At 34.9% G+C, this 19,701-nt stretch overlaps 1 protein-coding gene and 1 long non-coding RNA gene across 30 annotated transcripts in view; both read left to right on the top strand.

Moving 5' to 3' along the window:
* Positions 1-206: 206 nt before the first annotated feature.
* LOC141385233 (uncharacterized) lies at positions 207-13,453 on the top strand. 4 transcript variants are annotated; one of them, XR_012405557.1, is made up of 6 exons: positions 234-486; positions 5,594-5,700; positions 8,339-8,481; positions 8,630-8,757; positions 10,808-10,873; positions 11,126-13,453. It is a non-coding gene; the product is annotated as an uncharacterized lncRNA (long non-coding RNA). The 4 variants fall into 4 exon arrangements; XR_012405554.1 differs by lacking the exon at positions 234-486 and having other exon boundaries at positions 5,132-5,700; XR_012405556.1 differs by lacking the exons at positions 8,339-8,481; positions 8,630-8,757 and having other exon boundaries at positions 207-486; positions 11,126-12,054.
* A 4,201-nt stretch (positions 13,454-17,654) lies between these two features.
* camk2d2 (calcium/calmodulin-dependent protein kinase (CaM kinase) II delta 2) overlaps positions 17,655-19,701 on the top strand; it is a 71,614-nt gene continuing 69,567 nt past the window's right edge. For 25 of the 26 annotated variants that reach the window (XR_012398563.1, XR_012398577.1, XR_012398534.1 and 22 more), the window contains exon 1: positions 17,655-17,979. Coding sequence is in view for 19 of the 26 variants with exons in the window: in XM_005159836.6 (XP_005159893.1) it covers positions 17,918-17,979 (62 nt within the window). In the remaining 7 variants the exon portion in view is untranslated. 26 annotated transcript variants of the gene reach the window in all.

Raw genomic sequence — 19,701 nt, 5'->3', positions numbered from 1 at the left:
GGATTCCATTCAAATATTAAATAAAAATATTGATTTAGGCCATAAAATGACAATTGGTCAACAAGGCAAATCATAACAACAAAAATTTTTTTGCAAAAAAAAAAAGATAAAATAATGGCATAAATTATTATTAATTTTTTTTTTTTTTTTTTTTTTTTGTAATTTTGAAGCAATGTTATCAGACTTAAACGACTCAAAAACATTTTATTCAACCGGTGTGACTGAACGAACCCGGACTTTCCAAAGGAAGTTGCCGTAGGGGGCGAGCGCTTCAGCTGATTTTAGTCTAATACTACTGTATGTTACTAAACAAAATTGTGATTTTGTGACTGTTGATTTTTGGGAAAAGTAATATTTTCCTGATAAGCTATTTTTTATACATACAAAGATGAACTACAGAAACTGAAATCCAATAATCACCACTTTCAGTTCCTCCCTCAACATCAACACTGTGGTGAGACGAACTCCTCCAAACTCGTCTTCAAGGTGATCTCCTCACAGGCTACAACACGAGGGTCCGTGTATCATCCGTTCATTTGATTATTCCTTTTATTACGGAAAACGAAACATCAGAAAAACGATGAATATTTCGTTTTTCTGTTTATTCCGTAGGCAGAAAAAACGGAAACTCATCTGTTATTCTGCTTATTAACTTAAAACGAAATATTAAAACAAACACAAAACCAAAACGAAATAATGAGTCGAAAAATGGTCCGTGTACGGTCCGTGTACATTTTGTTCATTTGTTTTCCATTTTCAAACGGAATAAAGGAAATGGAGAAAACGGCCGTTTTTCCGTTTTTCTTTTGCTCACGAGAAAACGAAAAAACGAGATTTTGGCTGGATTTTCGTTTTTTGATTTAGGGTAGGAAAACGGATAAACGACTTTAAAATTCATTTTACACATGTAGGCGGTGCTGAAACGCCCACTTTCCTCTAATTGGTTAACCAAATCTGCGCTCGTGACGTCACCCTCAAAATAAAAGCCTTACACGCAGGCTTTTAATTATTATTATTTAATTATATATTAACTAAGTTTACATATTCTATCATTTGAACCACACACAGTTAGCAGGCTTACATTCATTGCGTATGTATGAATTAAATAAAAACGTAAAGCAGTATTCTTAGACATTTGTCATTAAAATAAGGTCATAGTTCACTGCCAAGCTTCTTGCTGCTGTGCACCTGATGCAGAGCAAAGATAGTCATTTCCGAGGAGCACCTGGTTTGCATGATTGTTTCAGAGCAAGGGCTTTATAATGATAATAATAATAATTATTATTATTATTATTATTATTATTATTATTATTATTATCAGTTACTAGTGTTTTTATTGTTTGGTGTGTTTTTTTTTCTTTTTAATAGTTGTTAGCAGAACCAGAATAAGAACACTTTGGGCCCTGCTATATAAAAAGGGTACCATTTGTTTTCATTTATTTCTTCCTATTTTAATTATGTATTGCAATTATTTATTTGATAATTAATACTATTTTATTGCAACGCCAAAGTAGGCATGTCTTATTATTTTTTATTATTATTTTTTATAATTATTATTTTTTATTATTAAATTTGCTGTTATTGTAGGCTAGATGGCAGGCTTTAAATATTTTAAATAACATTTACTCATAACCTTACTAATTCGAGAGCTGAACCTAAAAAAGTTTAAGTGCAGTAAGCCTGTACAATAAAGGGAGCCGCAATGCATATTTCTAGCGCATTCTTTCACTCAACAATTATTGCTGGAATAATGAAATAAATTTCAAATTAACTAATTAAACACATTATAGTTGATAAAAAAAATTGTGTCTAGTAGTTCCGACAAACAGATGAGCTCGCTACATGTGCGTTGCGCTAATAATTTGACATTTGCTCTTCTTGAGAAAGTGCTACAGCGGGCCCTGCTATTTCACATATAAGGTTAGTGATACGTATTTTAAATTAGTATTGCACATTATTCATTCATTTTCTTGTCGGCTTAGTCCCTTTATTAATCTGGGGTCGCCACAGCGGAATGAACCGCCAACTTATTTAGCAAGTTTTTATGCAGCGGATGCCCTTCCAGCCACAACCCATCTCTGGGAAACATCCACACATACACACACACTTATACAGTACGGACAATTTAGCCTACCCAATTCACCTGTACCGCATGTCTTTGGACTGTGGGGAAAACCGGAGCACGCGGAGAAAACCCACGCGAACGCACTACACTACTGAATTAGACACACAATCTCAAAAAAAAAACTTGATGCTTATTTACATTATCTAAAGTCATTTCTTACGAGGTAGGATCTGTTGTTGTATTATATATTTTCGTTTTAATATGCAAATAATTTTCTTTAATTTGTAATAGGCCTATTGTCCCTCATTGCATAAAATAACCAGCCTTTGTATTCAATATGTTTGTAAATTGTCCATCCAGTTTGACGCAAGCTAAACAACATTTTGGCCTGGTTTGCTTATTAAATGAGTGATTTTCACGGAGAAACAAATCATCCATCCACACAGTTTTGTATAGGACCTGTGTGAACAAAAATATACACTTCATCATAGCCTATAGGAAAATGTATCTGTTTAGAACCAATTTTGTTTTGTATAATTAAAAATATTAAAAATACAATAAAAAAAAAAGGAATAACATTTGAAGTGTAATGCTTCAAAGATTCAATACGCTGCATGCAGAGCCAAAACAAAAACTGGTTTGTTTGTTTAATAAAATAATAATATGAAATTAAAGTGAAATAGTTCCATAACCTGTATTATAACTGTAGTCACCAGATGACAAATCATCCGTTGCGCCGGTCAGTTTCACCTTTAATCAAGAATGTGCCAGAACCAAATGAGAATATTTACAGATTACCTCGGAATGAGACCTCGGTCTGTGAAGGATGCAGAACACAGAAACTCGTTGAGAATGGAGATGCATGTTAGATGTTTTATATCCCTTTAGATATTGTAAATAAACAACAAGTTTTTATAGAGATTGTGTCATGTCTTTTCTTTGACGCACGCGATGAACAGCCCCGAAAAGGCGCCTTTATTTAGCCTGTAGCCTAAATAATAGTTTAGATTTTATAACATATAATGTTCCATTACTTTAAATGTATAATGTTTTTTTAACATTTATGGATTATATAAAATATATAGTTTATATAAATGCGCTCTGATCATTCAAGGATCATAATGCGTTGCATATTCTTCTTATTCTTCATTAGGCTTGATCCGTAAATTGTGTATTTTATAAACTGATCGTTTATAAGGACTAAGCTATTAATAACTGTAATTCCTCGAATGGAAAAGTCTTGATTAAAGAAAAAGAGAACTTAATTCGACATATTCATATAGTGCGCTTATTTCTGTGCGCATCACGCGCTTTACCGAATTACCTTTTTTTTTTTTTTTTTTCATGCAATAGTAAATACATCTGGCAGCACCGAAAAGAGCAAATGCCAAGTTATTAGCGCAGCGCACAGACAGCTCGTCTAGTCTGAACCAGGGGTTTTCAAACTATTCATTGCACACCGATCCCATTGCATTTTATTTAGGATAAACCACTTATTTAAAATTAATTAATTAAAAGGTGCGTACTCTCCAATACACCACTGAATTATAGTGTCATAATATTTAATAATTATAATTAAGATAGACACCTGACCTCCATTTAATAAACAATTTATTTGCCATACTCTGTTAATTTGAAGTTTAAAGTTTAAATCATTTATGTTAAACTTAAATTATTTAAAAACTTAAAAAGACTTAAATTTAGTCATTTAAGACATTTTAGGTCATAAGTTTACATACATTGACCGTTGCATTTAGTAGGCCTATTCTGGTCTAAATAAGCTTTTTGCATCTTAGGTGTTTACACACACAATTAAGCAGTTATACGTACATTTAATGTTACTTTGAAATTACTTTTGATGTAATAAATAATCCTAAATAGTTGGAAGTGTTAACATATTCTTGAAATGTAGTTATTTTATAACTATGAAATTTATTACTAAACAAAGTGAATCATTATGAATTTGCCAAGAAATAATCCACTTTACCACCGTAAAGCAATGCCCCACACTCACTAGAACGGTAGAACCTGGACTGTATGATATGTTCTGTATGTAAAATAGAGAAAATAAGCAAGATGCGCTTTCAGTCTCATGCAGCCTTAGTGAAATATAGCGCGTCACAGCAATGAACTAAAAATAAAACCACCCTTGAAATGCTGGCGATCTTAATTTTTTCAGCCTACACTGACTGAGAATAATGTTGCACTATTTTATTAACAAATAATTAGAATGTTTTTTTTTCCTTCAACACATTCATCATTACTTTTGCCTGTGCAAGTTTTTTGCGCGCGCTTGAGCGCGAAGGCATCTATTTTCAGGTGCAAGATGCCACTTTGGGTGGCACCAGCACACTCTGCCTCACCTGTGGCTATGTCCCTGCTACAATAATAATAACAACAATAATGACAAAATAATAATAACAAATAATAATAATAAGACAGGCCTACTTTGACGTTGCAATAAAAAAGTATTAATTATCAAATAAATATTTACAATAGGCTAAAGGCATATATTAAATTAAAATAGGAGAAAATCCAATAGAAACAAATGGTACCATTTATTATAGCCCCATGCTGGGTCCAATGTGTTCTTACAACCATTGAATAACTAAGTAAATAATAATAATAACAATACTAATAATAATAGGCCTAATAATAATAATAATAATAATAATAATAATAAATTATTATTTTATACAGAGTAGGCTATTATTTAGGCCTACAATAGCTCTGAAACAATCATGTAAACCAGGTGCTGCTCGGAAATGACTATCTTTGCTCTGCATCAGGTGCACAGCAGCAAGAAGCTTGGCAGTGAACTATGACCTTATTTTAATGACAAATGTCTAAGAATACTGCTGATTTACGTTTTTATTTATTTATACATACGGAATGAATGTAAGCCTGCTAACTGTGTGTGGTTCAAATGATAGAATATGTAAACTTAGTTAATATATAATTAAATAATAATAATTAAAAGCCTGCGTGTAAGGCTTTTATTTTGAGGGTGACGTCACGAGCGCAGATTTGGTTGACCAATTAGAGGAAAGTGGGCGTTTCAGCACCGCCTACATGTGTAAAATGAATTTTAAAGTCGTTTATCCGTTTTCCTACCCTAAACCAAAAAACGAAAATCCAGCCAAAATCTCGTTTTTTCGTGAGCAAAAGTAAAACGGAAAAACGGCCGTTTTCTCCATTTCCTTTATTCCGCTTGAAAATGGAAAACAAATGAACAAAACGTACACGGACCGTACACGGACCATTTTTGACTCATTATTTCGTTTTGGTTTTGTGTTTGTTTTAATATTTCGTTTTAAGTTAATAAGCTGAATAACAGATGAGTTTCCGTTTTTTCTGCCTACAGAATAAACAGAAAAACGAAATATTCATCGTTTTTCTGATGTTTCGTTTTCCGTAATAAAAGGAATAATCAAATGAACGGATGATACACGGACCCACGAGGCTTTAGTGACCTTTTTTTCGTGTATGTATCACCAACATACTATTATGTGTTTTCTTCCTTCATAGTATATAGTCTTATTCCAGCATTAGTAGACACTCCTCCACTCCCGGAAGCTCTGGGATTCTCCCGCATATTCATAGGCTGGCTCCCTCTCTGATGCCCGTGAATTAAGGTTAGATATACGTTACTGGAAATAGTTTATTTGGTTTACAGTGTGCATAGCTTCTTGCTAATATTTAAATGTCTTTTATGATTAAGATTAACATTTATCATTGCTTTGCAAAACTTTCCACTCCTATCCCATCATTTCATAGGGAATCCATGCAAATGTTTCAGGTTATACATTATTTAACACATTCACCACATTGACCAGCGAAACCCCGATTTAATGTGACTTTTAACTGCACTATGGCTTTTGTTTTGTCCTCCAGTATTGACTAAATATGTTGAACAGACTTCAAACGTCTGCTAGTTCTTAACTTCACTGCCAATGCTTTTACAATGTTGATTTAATTATATCTTTTTTTCTTGAAGTTAACTAGAAATCCCAAGTGTTTCTCTTCAGCTCTGCAGAATAAAAAAACCACAAACATCTGTCTCTTGAGAAAATGTTTTCCAGTATTGCAAAATGCTTGATGAAATACCAGTCTCACTATTATGTTTAAAACCACTGTAACCACATGGAAATGATACTTTAAATAAATAATAAAAGAACTACAGCTTGGCTTTATGCTTGCTGGTCAGGCTGCTCACAGTTAGCTAAAACCAACTGTCGCAAATGATCTGTTTCTTTATTGCAATAGCGTCGCACTGATGCAATGCAGGAAGTCTCAATGTCAGCTCAAACAAAGAAGAGATTGTCATCCACCTTTCTGTAACCTTAACAAAACCTGTATCTGTCACTCCATGTGAACCAACAACAGCATCAGTTTAAAAAAAACAAAGACAACAAGGAAGTTGTATCTGACACTTCGATGATGACAGTTTCAATATTAGTAGTTCGTAGAGGCCGGTGAGAGTTGGCATGCTTTTGCACAAAGATTTCACTTGAAGAATGACATTTAAAAGTCGATTTCTGTATGTTTACATGAAAGCATTTCAACTAAAAATGTAGAACTTTGCTGTTTATTTGAAATCATGACAATTGGGTTTTAAGGGCCTGAAATTACAAGGTTTTGAAAGGAGTTTCAAAGTATACCAAGCTTTTGAGAAAATTGCAGTTTGCAAACTACTTGCCTTTATGCAAACTACAAAAAGTGCATTTGTGAGAATGGTGACGTCAAGCACAGGCATATTTCATGTTTAGTCAATACTTGACAGAACAACAATAGCTATATACAGTACAACTATAAGCACAATTTCAAAGAATCTTCTTTTGCATGCATTTGCGGACTGCTTTTTGACAATGAATAATAGCTTCTTTAAAATGAAGAAGAACACACATTTTAAAAGTGCATGAGATTTCTAAAGAAAAGCTCTGTAAAAATGCAGGGTTCCACACAATTCATTCATGTTGTCACAACACAAATTGATTAGGTTAACTTAACACTTTAAACAAATTTATGTGGATTGAAGATTAAAAAATGAAGTTATCCCAATAAAATCTCAGCTTATCTCAAATAAGTAGTTTGAATGAGCAACAAATATTTTTTTAAGTGTGCTAAGAAGGCTTAATTATAGCTTTTTCAACAAGAAAGATCAAGTTTGGTTTCCATTAAGTGGTACGGTACAGTATGGTGTGCTTTTATGGTCATTTCCACTGTCAAAAGGTACCCAAAAGCTAACCATTTTATACTACTTTTGGGTACCCTTTCGGAAGAATACCTAGCACAACAAAAGGGTACCAAAAGGCAGAGCTACACGGGCAGCTGAACACTATTGGCTTACAGAGATACTTGTGCACAAGTCAGGAGAATGTAAACAAAGGAAGCGCCATTTTCAAATGCACAGTCGAGACATAATACCATAATAATAAATACATATATTATAATAGACCATGGTTGACCCGAGCTTAAACATACCTTGTGGTCATCTTGATTAACAGCCACAAAGCCAAGAAAAAGAGCTGAATCTACCCTGTGCCCCTTAGTTATTTACAAGGTCGTCTAATACGAGTGGTTTCACTTACTCCAAACAGCTTGCATGCGCTCACTGCACGTCTATATTTGAAATAACTTCTTGAGCTGATGATAATAATGTGCGCGTGACTATTAAAGTGTTTCAGATATCCAATCCTTTCAGAAACAGACAAACGCAAGAGTGAAGAGAGAAAATACAAAGGAGAAGCCCGAAAAAACAAAGGAGCAAATGATTCTTTCAGCAACCTAAAAAATGAACAAACTGCCATGTTTAACTATTATCATCACATTTTGGTTAATTATGAACTTGAAATTACGGAAATACTTTCTAACAGAGGTTACATGTGCAGGTTTCAAGAGATACAGATACAGATGAGAGGTTTGCACTGACTGGGCTATATGTTGTGTGTTGTTTTTGAACTCAAATAAGGACTGAATGTACTCTATGCTGTGTGTAGTTGTTCTGTAATTGGTAGCATAATGGAGACTGTAAGGCAGTGGTTCCCAAACTTTTTGCTGTGTGCATACCTTTCTAAAATTTGACACCTGTCAAGCACCCCTTTCTCCACATTTTTAGCTTCAATAACTAAATACACATATTTTCTGTATACATGATTACATTAAAAATAATAAAATACAAAATTTAATGGACAAGCTTTTATGAAGTTGACAATTTTCACAGCGTCATTAAGTACAGACTAAAGTTCATCTGCTATGTTTTTTTATCGCTAGTGCTTCTTGCTGGATGCTGTATTTCCAGGAAACCGATGGTGCAACTTTTCAGATGAAAGCTACTCCTCCTTTGTCTCTCCTTTTTTTTTATCTTCTGCGGTTTCACCAATTTTCCTTGGAAAAAAAAGTTACAGGCATGTCTTGTAAGTGGCTGTGTCCTGTTTGTAAGAGCCGGATCATATATGAGGGCTTAAGACCTTACCACAGACTACATTTAGCGCATTTGCATTTTCTGCATCTTCAATCCATGTAAACCAATATAACTTGACATTTTCTCACTCTCTAACGCAGGCCTAATTCTCTTCATCAGTACATTTATGCTGGAATTCTCTGTTCCCGCCTGTGCCTCTTCACCTCGTTTGTTATCCTCCAAGTCCTTATATTCAAGGCCGCTGCACATCTCCATAGAAGAGGCTAAGGTAGATAGTTCATTCCTACTGTCACTCGACTTCTTTAAAGTGACAGATTTTAACCAGGTGTACATTTTGATAAATATAGTAAGCGGAAAAAAATTGCGAATGTGCTATCACTTAACGCCTAATGTGAAAGGGTGGGGCTGTTGTGACGCAAACGTGAAACTGCTAAATGAGTGAGTATAAAGTTGTAAATTACAATTTGTAATGTGTTTTTTTTTCTCTCTCAGTGAATTTCTTTCCTCTCAAAAATATGACATGTAAAGTTTACCCAAGATAATTGCATAAAAATAATAAAAGAAAATTTTCTGCCATTACAAACATTCTCTCACTCACCCCTGGTGGTCAGACTGTGCACCCCAGTTTGGGAACCGCTGCTGTAAGGGGCTGTATGAGTTAATATATGTTGCATTTATCAATTTAATAAAATTGCAGATGTTATAGTAGGCTATTGCGCCCTATTATTGATCTGTAGTTATAATCAAATCATGTTCATATAAAGGTTAGTAATGAACATTTGTACACAAGTATTTATATGTATAAAGCATTTAAGTATTTGTTTTGTGAGAAGTGCTTCTCACATGATATGTGAACGACCCGTACAGCTTTACTGTAGACGTTTCCTTGAGTGAGAATGACGTCGACTGAAACGTGGGTACCATTGTTACCCTTTTGGCAGTGGAAACGCAAGCCTGAAAGGTGACTCATAACAACCCGTACCGTACTGTACCACTCAGTGGAAACAGGCCATTTGTTATCAACAATGATTGAGTAGTAGTAAACAAATTATTGTGTCCTCTTGCTTACCAAGCATATTTAAAAATAAATTGTTAAATATAATATTTATAACTATGCATATGTCAGTCAATATGTAATAAAGTGTTTTCATGACAGCATTAGTCTGCCACATTGAAAGTAAACAATGCCACTGAATGAAACAGCATATTGTGCAGATTACTGCTGCTAAAAATGATTATTTATTTAATGTTTTGTCCTGTACTAATTGGTCAGACTAGATTAAAAAAAATACATTTAGAGTACTAAAAATGTCAAACATTATAACAAATCAAGCAGAATAAAGCCTATGAGCAATTACAGCAATATAAATGTGAAATTTACAGTAACAAAAATCAAAACATAAATTCACATAGAAAGTATATGTTAACATTATATTGAAACATCTGTTTATATTACCAAAACAACTAACCACAGAGTTATGGAATCAAAAAAATATCAATCTGTAAACATTTTTTGGATTTTAAATGAGGAAAATAGACATGCGCTAAGGATGTGACAAAAAAGTCTGCGAGTTTACAGTCTACAACGTTGTAGAAATGCTGTGAATTAAACTGCACAACCCAAAAGAAACAATGCTCATCAAAAGAATAAGAGTTGTCTCTCTATAGAACAAACATGATTGATTTGATTTAATTCGACATTTTTGCATTGATGAGGTAAAAGCTTTGTCGTAGATGTGACACTTTTCTGTTCTGGATGTGACAGATGTGAAAAAACACTGGAAGATACATTTTTGAGTATTTCTAAAGTACTGTAAAATGCTTGCTTACAAAAATAAAAATAAAAAAAATGTAGAAACGGTTTCTCTTTTTTAGTGAAAACCAAATTTTTTTCTTGACAAGGTTGACATTTGCATGGAATTTCTCATATTAAATCGAACTTGTCAAAATATTTCCGTAGACTTTCTAAATGTGAATCTTAATGATTTAGCATGCTTACACACTTCTCCATAATTTAAACAGCATAAATAAGCAAAACAGTTCAATAGTAGATTACAGTGTAATCCATGCTGTTGTTGACATTTGAGTATCTCCATAATGAGGCAACAAAATCATAAGTGAAAACACTCTGTGCACGTGTCTACACATTTAAATACTCAGAAAGAGAGTTTTATTCAGGACCTGTTAGATGGAACACCTTTTTCCTTGAAGGTCTGGCTTTATTCCATCACAGAGATCTTTCAGGAAGATTTCCATCTTGATGACTTGACAGCTGAGTGTAAATAATCTAATTACTTTCTCTGATATCTCCCTTTCAGAGAGATGCATTTTCTACGCCTGCCAATATGCAAATGATGGAAATCAAGACTGTCTAGTGTGAACCTGTGAGTAACTGTCTTATCTGGAACTAACTATGCGTAAACCATCTTATCTGATGAAGTGTGAGCTGCATCCACAATCTGGGTGTGTCCTCAATAAAATAAGTTAAACAATAACAAATTGATTATGCATGATCAAATAATGAAAATAAAAAACGTTCTAAAGTTTTTAATTTATAGTGTATTCACTTGCCAATGAATTAGGTACACTGTAAGAAATATCTATTAATTAACTGTTTTTTTTTTGTGGTTCACAAGTGTTTTCTCTGGGGTGGCGCGGTGACGCAGGTTGTCCTGTCGCCTCACAGCAAGCAGGTCGCTGGTTCGAGTCTTGGCTGGGCCAGTTGGCGTTTCTGTGTGGAGTTTGCATGTTCTCCCTGCATGCCTTCATGTGGGTTTTCTTGCGGTGCTCCGGTTTCCCCCACAGTCCAAAGACATGCAGTACAGGTGAATTGAGTAGGATAAATTGTCCGTAGTGTATGAGTGTGTATGGATGTTTCCCAGAGATGGGTTGCAGCTGGAAGGGCATCCGCTGCATTAAACATGTGCTGGATAAGATGGGGATTCATTCTGCTGTGGCAACCCCTGATTAAAAAAAACATACCTCCTGGGACATATTTGGCACTCTCCAGAAATGTATAGTGGGCTACATTTTTAGAATGAGCCTGTGTTGCAGTGGTTACAGGTTTTCAGCCTTCTTCAAAATATCTTCTTATGCATTTAACAGAAGAAAGTAACTCATAAAAGTTTGAAACCATTTAAGGGTCAGTAAACAGTGAGTAAATCTTCATTTCTGGGTAACGAACGATCACTCGTTCATTGTGTTTCACTCAGTCAGTTAATCAATAAATGACACTTTCCTGTTAAATACTGATTTTTTCAAACACATTACTGTAAGGAAGATGTGGATGTTTTCTCCAGCTTCCTTCATCCTCACTGGAGGAAGTGGGAAATTTCTAATGGACTAAACAAATTGCAGATTCAGATAGTATGAGTCAGATGGATTGTTTAGTGTCAGGTGTGTGTGTGTTATCAGCATGATGAATGTGCACTGCACAACGTGAGAACGTGCAGTTATTTTGTATTAATTGTGGCTCTTCAGAATATAATATAAATAAGACACACACCTCAAGAGTAAAACCCTAAGGCACCTTTTTCCCCTTAACGGTATTAAAAAATTACAGTCTAATAATTGCTTTGTATGTGTGGGAGCATTTTTCTGATGGTGAAGAGCAGCACGTGTGCTTCTGATGTTTACCTGTTTGACATCAAACACATTTAACCACTGCAGTCTTTCCAAACTCAATTGTGAAATCCTGGAATATTCGTTTGGGAGATTTTCATGCGTACAGTTTTAAAATGGAGAAGTGATACTGGCTCTTATTTGATAAAGAAATGTCATTTCTCCTGGATTAATCAAAGTTATGTTGTGCGTAAAGTTAAAAGAGACATTTATATACACATTTTCATTCAGAAACCGGGGGCATATAGCTGGGGTCTGTGGCTCTCTGTGTTATTAAATGGTATTTATGAAATTAAAGAAATAGTAGACTATTTAGAATGATTAAACTGTATTTTCATATCCATATGATAAAAAGTATTGAAATGAAAGATCAGATACATTCAAATCTGATCAGGAAATATTGGATCATCTGACTACTTTTCAGCTAACAGTGCTAGGATTTATTCAATATGACAGGTTTGTCTCTCAGCTTCATATTGGTTGAAATGCTGTCAACCCTGAATAAAGTCTACTGTATATGAATCACACAATACTTTTAGGTCCAAGGTATGTTTTGTCCGCATTAGGAAGAGCATCATTGAAATGGTTGCTATATCTGGTTATTTCTGTATTGTGATTCTGCAGAAAGAAAGCTGCAAATAAATTGAACAGAAGAACTCTTCCTGTAAACTCTTATCCCAGTGTTTACTTGATCAAGGCCAAGATTTTAAGTCTTATTCCAGTAAGCTGGAGAGAGAGAGAGAAGGAGAAAGAGAGCGAGAACTTATTTATGAAAGCAAATTTATCGCTTTTAAATTTTACTTATTGTATTCTCATTTGCTCTTTTCGTAAGTACTTACCAAGCAAATATTTCTTTAACTAAAACAAGCTTTTCGGATTTGGAAGGGTCATGGGAAATGTTCAGCATATGTGACTCAACATGTAGTGAAAGCTATCTGTATTTCATTAATTTTCCAACAGCTTAGTCCCTTTATCAACCCCCAACTTATCCAGCATTTGTTTTGCACAGCGGATGCCCTTCCAACTGCAACGCAGAACTGGGAAACATCCATACACACTCATTTACACACATACACTACAGCAAGGTTCATTTATTCAATTCACCTATGACACATGTCTTTGGACTGTGGGGGAAACTGGAGCACCCGGAGGAAACCCACATGAACATGGGGAGAACATGCACTGGCTGTGAGGCGACAGTGCTAACCACTGAGCCACCGTGTCACCGCTATCTGAATTTATACAGATTTATATTATAGTTTTGATTTAATGTTGCAAAATTATAAAGAAATCATTGTTATATTTACACTGAAAAGCAGGGTGCGAATTATACATTGATGATTAAGATCAAGTTTCTCGTTTATGTTCGGTTATCTGCCTCAGTGAACCAAATTTATATAGTTAATTCAATCACATCTAATTTATTAACCAAACTTTTGTTGTCAGTGTTTTGAGGGATATTCATTCATTCATTCATTTTCTTGTTGGCTTAGTCCCTTTATTAATCTGGGGTCGCCACAGCGGAATGAACCGCCAACTTATCCAGCAAGTTTTTAAGCTGCGGATGCCCTTCCAGCCGCAACCCATCTCTGGGAATTTGAGGAATATTGACTGGTTCTCAATGACATTTGTGATATTAAATAAAGGGTGACCAGTTTGCTTTTTAGCACCTATTAACCCATTTGTGCCCAAATTTTTTCAAATGGTTTCATGCATGTAGGCTTGTTAATAGTGTCCTATACAAAACAAGTTTTGCATTTATTTTCTTCAGATTTTTAGATTTTTTTCTAGAACTTTGTATTTAAATATGCAGCAACTAGTTGCCGGTGGGCAAATATGTTGTAAGAACCCTTCAATGTAAAATTTGCATAGGAGAAAAACATTTGGCATTCTAACTCAAAATACCTGCTTTTAACAGATCAATTCATATTCAAAAACATTTATTATGTTTAAAACTGGAAAACCAAATGATATGACCCCCTCCCCAATAATTATCTAATGAATATTTTCATGATTATGAAAACACAAAGAACTAATCCATTTGTCTTAAAGTGATAAAACACACTCTTGCTTTCCCCAATAAACTACTGTGTGTCAAAAAGATTTAAAATTTGAAATTAATATATTAAAAATAATAAAACAATTTCAATGTCTTATTCTCTACACAGCAAAATCCCAAGAGTACAGTATTTGCTCCCACACTGCGAGTTTACAGCAGTCGAAGAAAACAACAACAAAAACCATTGAGTCAAAGAGCCCATGTAGAGTAAATAATACTCTCCACAATGGTTGCCTAAAAAACAAGATTTTAGTAAATCTCTCTATAACAGAAAAATAAATAGTTGTGGGAGTGGGACCAGTGGGAGAAGTTGAATTTGCTGTGTATCAAATTGTGTATCCAAAAGTCTCTTTAAATTAAAGATATCAGTTAAATGGTCAAGTTATTTTTAGATGGGGTGATATGAAAGCAAAAAAACATTAAACAAGTCCAATAACCTTGAATTATTAACTGAGTAACACATTATCGCTAATTTCTCATGATGTATGTATGTACCAACAAGATATTTGTCCACCGTCAATAGTTGCCACATGAGCTTTTGACAAAGTATACAAAAATTTGTAGATCTCTTGAATGTAACAAACATAAAATGTTAATCAAATCTTAGGTAAACTCTAAATGACCTCTGACCTCAGCGTCACATTCATCCTAAAAGCAGATTTTCATTGAATGAGAGATTCCAGAAGACAAATGTTGACATTTTAGGTTTTCAGCTAAAAAATGTACTCAACAAAAACATTTGAAAATGGAAGACTTCGAACGTCCTCAATTAACCAGATGAACATTTTGTAAACAATATGGCCTGTACAGCAGCACACTCTTGTGTTTAGCATGTAGTAGTGCACCATGGATTTCATTTCCTCACTAGGCATGCGTAGAGAATAGAGATGCCAGCTGGAGATGTGATGATGCGTCGTAACAGTTCTGCGCTCGGGCATCATATCGGTATTGAGGTTATAGATTCTTGTCTTTAAACCAGGGATGTCTAAACTCGCTCCTGGGGGGAAATTGAGCAGCAATTTTTTTTTAGCTCCAATCCTAATTAAACACACCTAACAGCTATAAAGATATTGGCTTGGTAACTTCCGGACTGGTGTGTTGAGGCAAGTTGGAGCTATAAACTTTGCAGGACAGACACACATTTTTTTAAAGATTCAATTCTTTACTAAATTTTCTAAATAGACCACTAATTTAGATTGATTTATTCATTAATTACTTAGTTTATTTGATTTGTCCCTTTAATTTAATGACTGCAACAGGTTATTTTTTCTTAATTAGGTATATCATCAATTCTGTTTGATTGTCATATTGTAAAAAAAATATAAGTGACACAAGATCTAACAATTGTAAGATTTAATATTTTTATAACTGGGGCAGCACGGTGGCTCAGGGTAGCACTTTCGCCTCACAGCAAGAAAGAAGGTCGCTGGTTTTGGGTCAGAGTGGAGTTTGTGTGGAGTTTGCATGTTCTCCCCGTGTTTGTGTGGGTTTCCTCTGGGTGCTCCGGTTTCCCCCACAAGTCCCAAGACATGCGGTACAGGTAAAGTGGGTAAGCTAAATTGGCTGTGGTGTATGTATGTAAATGTAAGAGTGTATAGGTGTTTCACAGTGATGGATTACGGCTGATAGGGCATCCGCTGCGTAATACATATGCTGGATAAGTTAGCTCATTCTGCTGTGGCGACCCCTGATTAATAAAGGGACTAAGCCAAAACCAAAATGAATGAAATAATTTTTATTATTACTGTGTATTTTAAACCTTGTTTCTCACATATGTTATTAGTATGTATTTTGAGTATGAACAGTTTTAGTATCATGATACTTTTGGAAGTATTTTGGAGTTTATGTAAATAGGCTCACCTAAATGTTGATAGGTCTGATTAACCAGATAATCTGCGTTCATTAGGATTATTAGCAAATTAAGGTATCTTGAATTACATGATTTTAGTTTAGCACCAGCTGTGTCTGAAGAAAACTGATATTATTTAAAATGTAAATTGTTATTTTTCTGAAAATAATACAAAATTAACACAATGCGTCTAGTGTAGTATATAATAATTAGACACAAATGTGTTCAAGCAACCTCTTCTGGATGAACTAAGATGACAGATGTAGCCTATTATTATTATTATTAGTAGTAGTATTAGTAGTAGTAGTATTGATAATAATAATAATAATAATAATAATAATACCAATAAAAATAACAATTCATTTCTTTCTTTATTTTTCAGCTTAGTCACTTTATTAATCTGGGGTTCCCACAGCGGAATGAACCGCCAACTTATCCTGCATATGTTTTATGCAGTGGATGCCCTTCCAGCTGCAACCCACCACTGGGAAACAGCCATACACACACATTCATACACATACAGTATGGACAATTTACGTTATCCAATTCACCTGTACCACATGTCTTTGGACTTGTGGGGGAATCCGGAGCACCCAAAGGAAACATGGGGAGAACATGGGGAGAACATGCAAACTACACAAAAACGCCAACTGACCCAGCTTGGGTTTGAACCAGCTACCTTCTTGCTGTGAGGTGATTGTGCTACCCACTGCGCCACTGTGCTGCCCAATAATGATAATAATAATGATTAATAATAATAATATTACCAATAATAATAATAATAATAATAATAATAATAATAATAATAATAATTTGCGGCTGGAAGGGCATCCGCTGTGTAAAAACGTGCTGGATAAGTTGGCGGATCATTCCGCTGTGGCGACCCCGAATTAATAAAGGGACTAAGCCGACAAGAAAATGAATTAATTAATACTACTACTACTACTAATAAAAATAATTTATAATAATAATAATAATAATAATAGTACCAATAATAATAATAATGATAATAATAATAATATTAATAATAATAATATTAAAAACAACAATAACAAAATTAATTATAATAATATCAATAATAATAATAAGAAGAAGAATAGTAATAATAACAATTATAATGACAATTTATAATATTAATACAAATACTACTACTACTACTACTAATAATAATAATAATATTAAAAATAGTACCAATAATAATAAGAATACTTAATAATACCAATAATAATAATAATTAATACAAATAATAATACAAAAATTATTGATAATAACATTAAATTAAATTTACAAATTCTAAATAAACTGAATGAAAGTAGCATACATGACTTTTATTTTTAAATTATCCACAAAAGTAAATTTTCTTCATTTTTTGATTGTCCAAAATTTGTATGTTAAAGTGACAGTTTTATCACGATTTACCTTTCGGAGCGGTTCATTTTAAAATGCTTCCTTGTGATCAATTATTCATTTGACTTTATTAATAATATTATTGCCATGGCGATTTATGAGGTATGAATACGAAAACTCTACAAGTGCATGATATTTGAGAGGGCGGGGCATGGTTTTGGAAGGGAGGGGAGAAGGGGGCGAGGTGCTGCTGTATGCAAACACGTTCAAGAGAGATGGCAACGTCAACGCGCATAATGATGAACCCATGGAACCGTCGGATGTGAACGCGCTTCTTCCTCCCGTTGGTGATCATCGACCCCTTGGTTTACATATCTGATCATCAGACTCTGATCGGCGCATCTCACTTCGAGAGACCAGGAACCAAAGCAGAAGCTAAGAAAAAATCCTTCAAGTGCTCTCCTTTTGGTCTACAGGAGGGACGAGTGAGGAGACTGACTGCGCTTCCCCGCATCATCATCCTCTTCCTCGCGCTGCCGATTCCCCATCACAATGGCTCTGACCATCTGCACCAGATTCACGGACGAATATCAGCTTTTTGAGGAGCTCGGAAAGTGAGTGATGGGTTTTCTACTGCATTGCATTCCTGTGCGTTTTGTTATATAATACGCACGCTTGAGGTTTCCGAACGCACAATGAAATGATGCGTCTTGCATTTGACAGCTCCGCTGGAATTGCAGCGAACGCTTTTAATAATAACCTTGCCGTGAGCGCTTGGACACTTGAGTTGCACTGCTAGCAGCCAAACCAGACGGCGTTCACAGACAATCTCGGGCGCGTTTGGAACGGTGCAATTCCAAACGAGATGCCCAAAAATGCAGCGTATGTGGGCACCGTTCTAGGTTCTGTGACGCGGCCATTGTGATCATCACGTCAGAAACCCGAACAGCTGGTATAATGTACATTTTAAGGGGGGTGGGGCTCGGGATTTTTCCCCCCCGGAGACAGAAATACTCATGGCAATGCGACAACAGTGCAGACACGCATTCCCGTGTCGTTAATTATCGCGTTGGGGATTCCTTGCGCTGCGTTTGACCGGGGAGGGGGGAGGGAGCGCAGCAGAGGCCAACATCGGTGGTCCCGATCTGTACGCGTTTGAGGAGATACCCTTTGAGCATGCAGTAATACATTTATTCCGATGTGCTTATGCGTTCAGATCTAAAATGACCCGGATCGAGTCCGTTTTAAGCCCGCTGTGACCTTAAATTGAAATCTGGAATAACGTTGCGTAAAATATGATGTTGTCGAAGCGTCTCTGCGCCATCTGCGCGGTGGCATCATGTATGAAGAATGGGCAGCACGCGTTGGCTTCCACTGTTGCATATGCATTTTTTGTCAATTATAGGCTGATATTGAGCGAAATCCCCGAAACCACAGGCAGAGGGTCATGCATGAGTTATGCATGAATGCAGTTATTGAATATACATAAATATTTGACCAGAAGATAATTTTCAGAGTCTCTAGATTTGCTTAGAATAAATTTAACTACAGTTGGCTCCATAAACGTCTGATCAATTTTCTTCAAAATCTTAAGTAAACAAATATTTGATTTTTAAAGTAAAATGTTTAAACCCAAAGACAAATATTAGTCTACCAATTTAATCAAACCGATTTAAAAAAAAATTAAAAAAATGATATTCAAAAACGTTCAAGTATAAGTTGTAGCAATGTTTCCAACCAACATTTCACTAAAGCACTAAATTAAGATACTGGTCAGAGTACACTAGATAGACATTATTATGTCACTTTCACCTGAAGAGGAGGTTACTATAGCAACAGTATGCTGCTCGAGCACATTCCATTAGGATCATCACATCCACTAAACAAGAGGTCTGCGCTTTAGCTCTTAGTTCTCTAAATTTATCTGCTTTTGTTTCATTTGAAATGAAATGTATTTATTTAACAAGGGCCAATGCTTATTAATCGAGCCAGAGTTAGCCACAAGGGCTAATTTTCATCTGTTGCCCCAACTATATGGCACCCTCCCACCCCCAAATTTAGAGTTAAATGCTTTCATTTAGATTATGTTCTTATTGATTTTGAAACAATACCATGTTTTTACTTTAATAGAGTTAGACGTTAGATATTTGGTGGAATAAGCCTGATTTTCAACAAGTTGTGATTAAAAATAGACATTATTATTCTGATTAGTTATTATCTTCTGGTTAAAATTGCTTAAATGTCAATCTGTTATTTAGGATTTGTAAGAAACATTCTCCGACATTTCATCACCTAGGAATTATAAGGTTTTATCTGCGTTCTCAACGATTTTGAGA

This window comes from Danio rerio, chromosome 1, assembly GCF_049306965.1.
Source record: "Danio rerio strain Tuebingen ecotype United States chromosome 1, GRCz12tu, whole genome shotgun sequence".
Classification (NCBI taxonomy): domain Eukaryota; kingdom Metazoa; phylum Chordata; class Actinopteri; order Cypriniformes; family Danionidae; genus Danio; species Danio rerio.
This window is presented reverse-complemented; position numbering and strand designations above follow the sequence as displayed.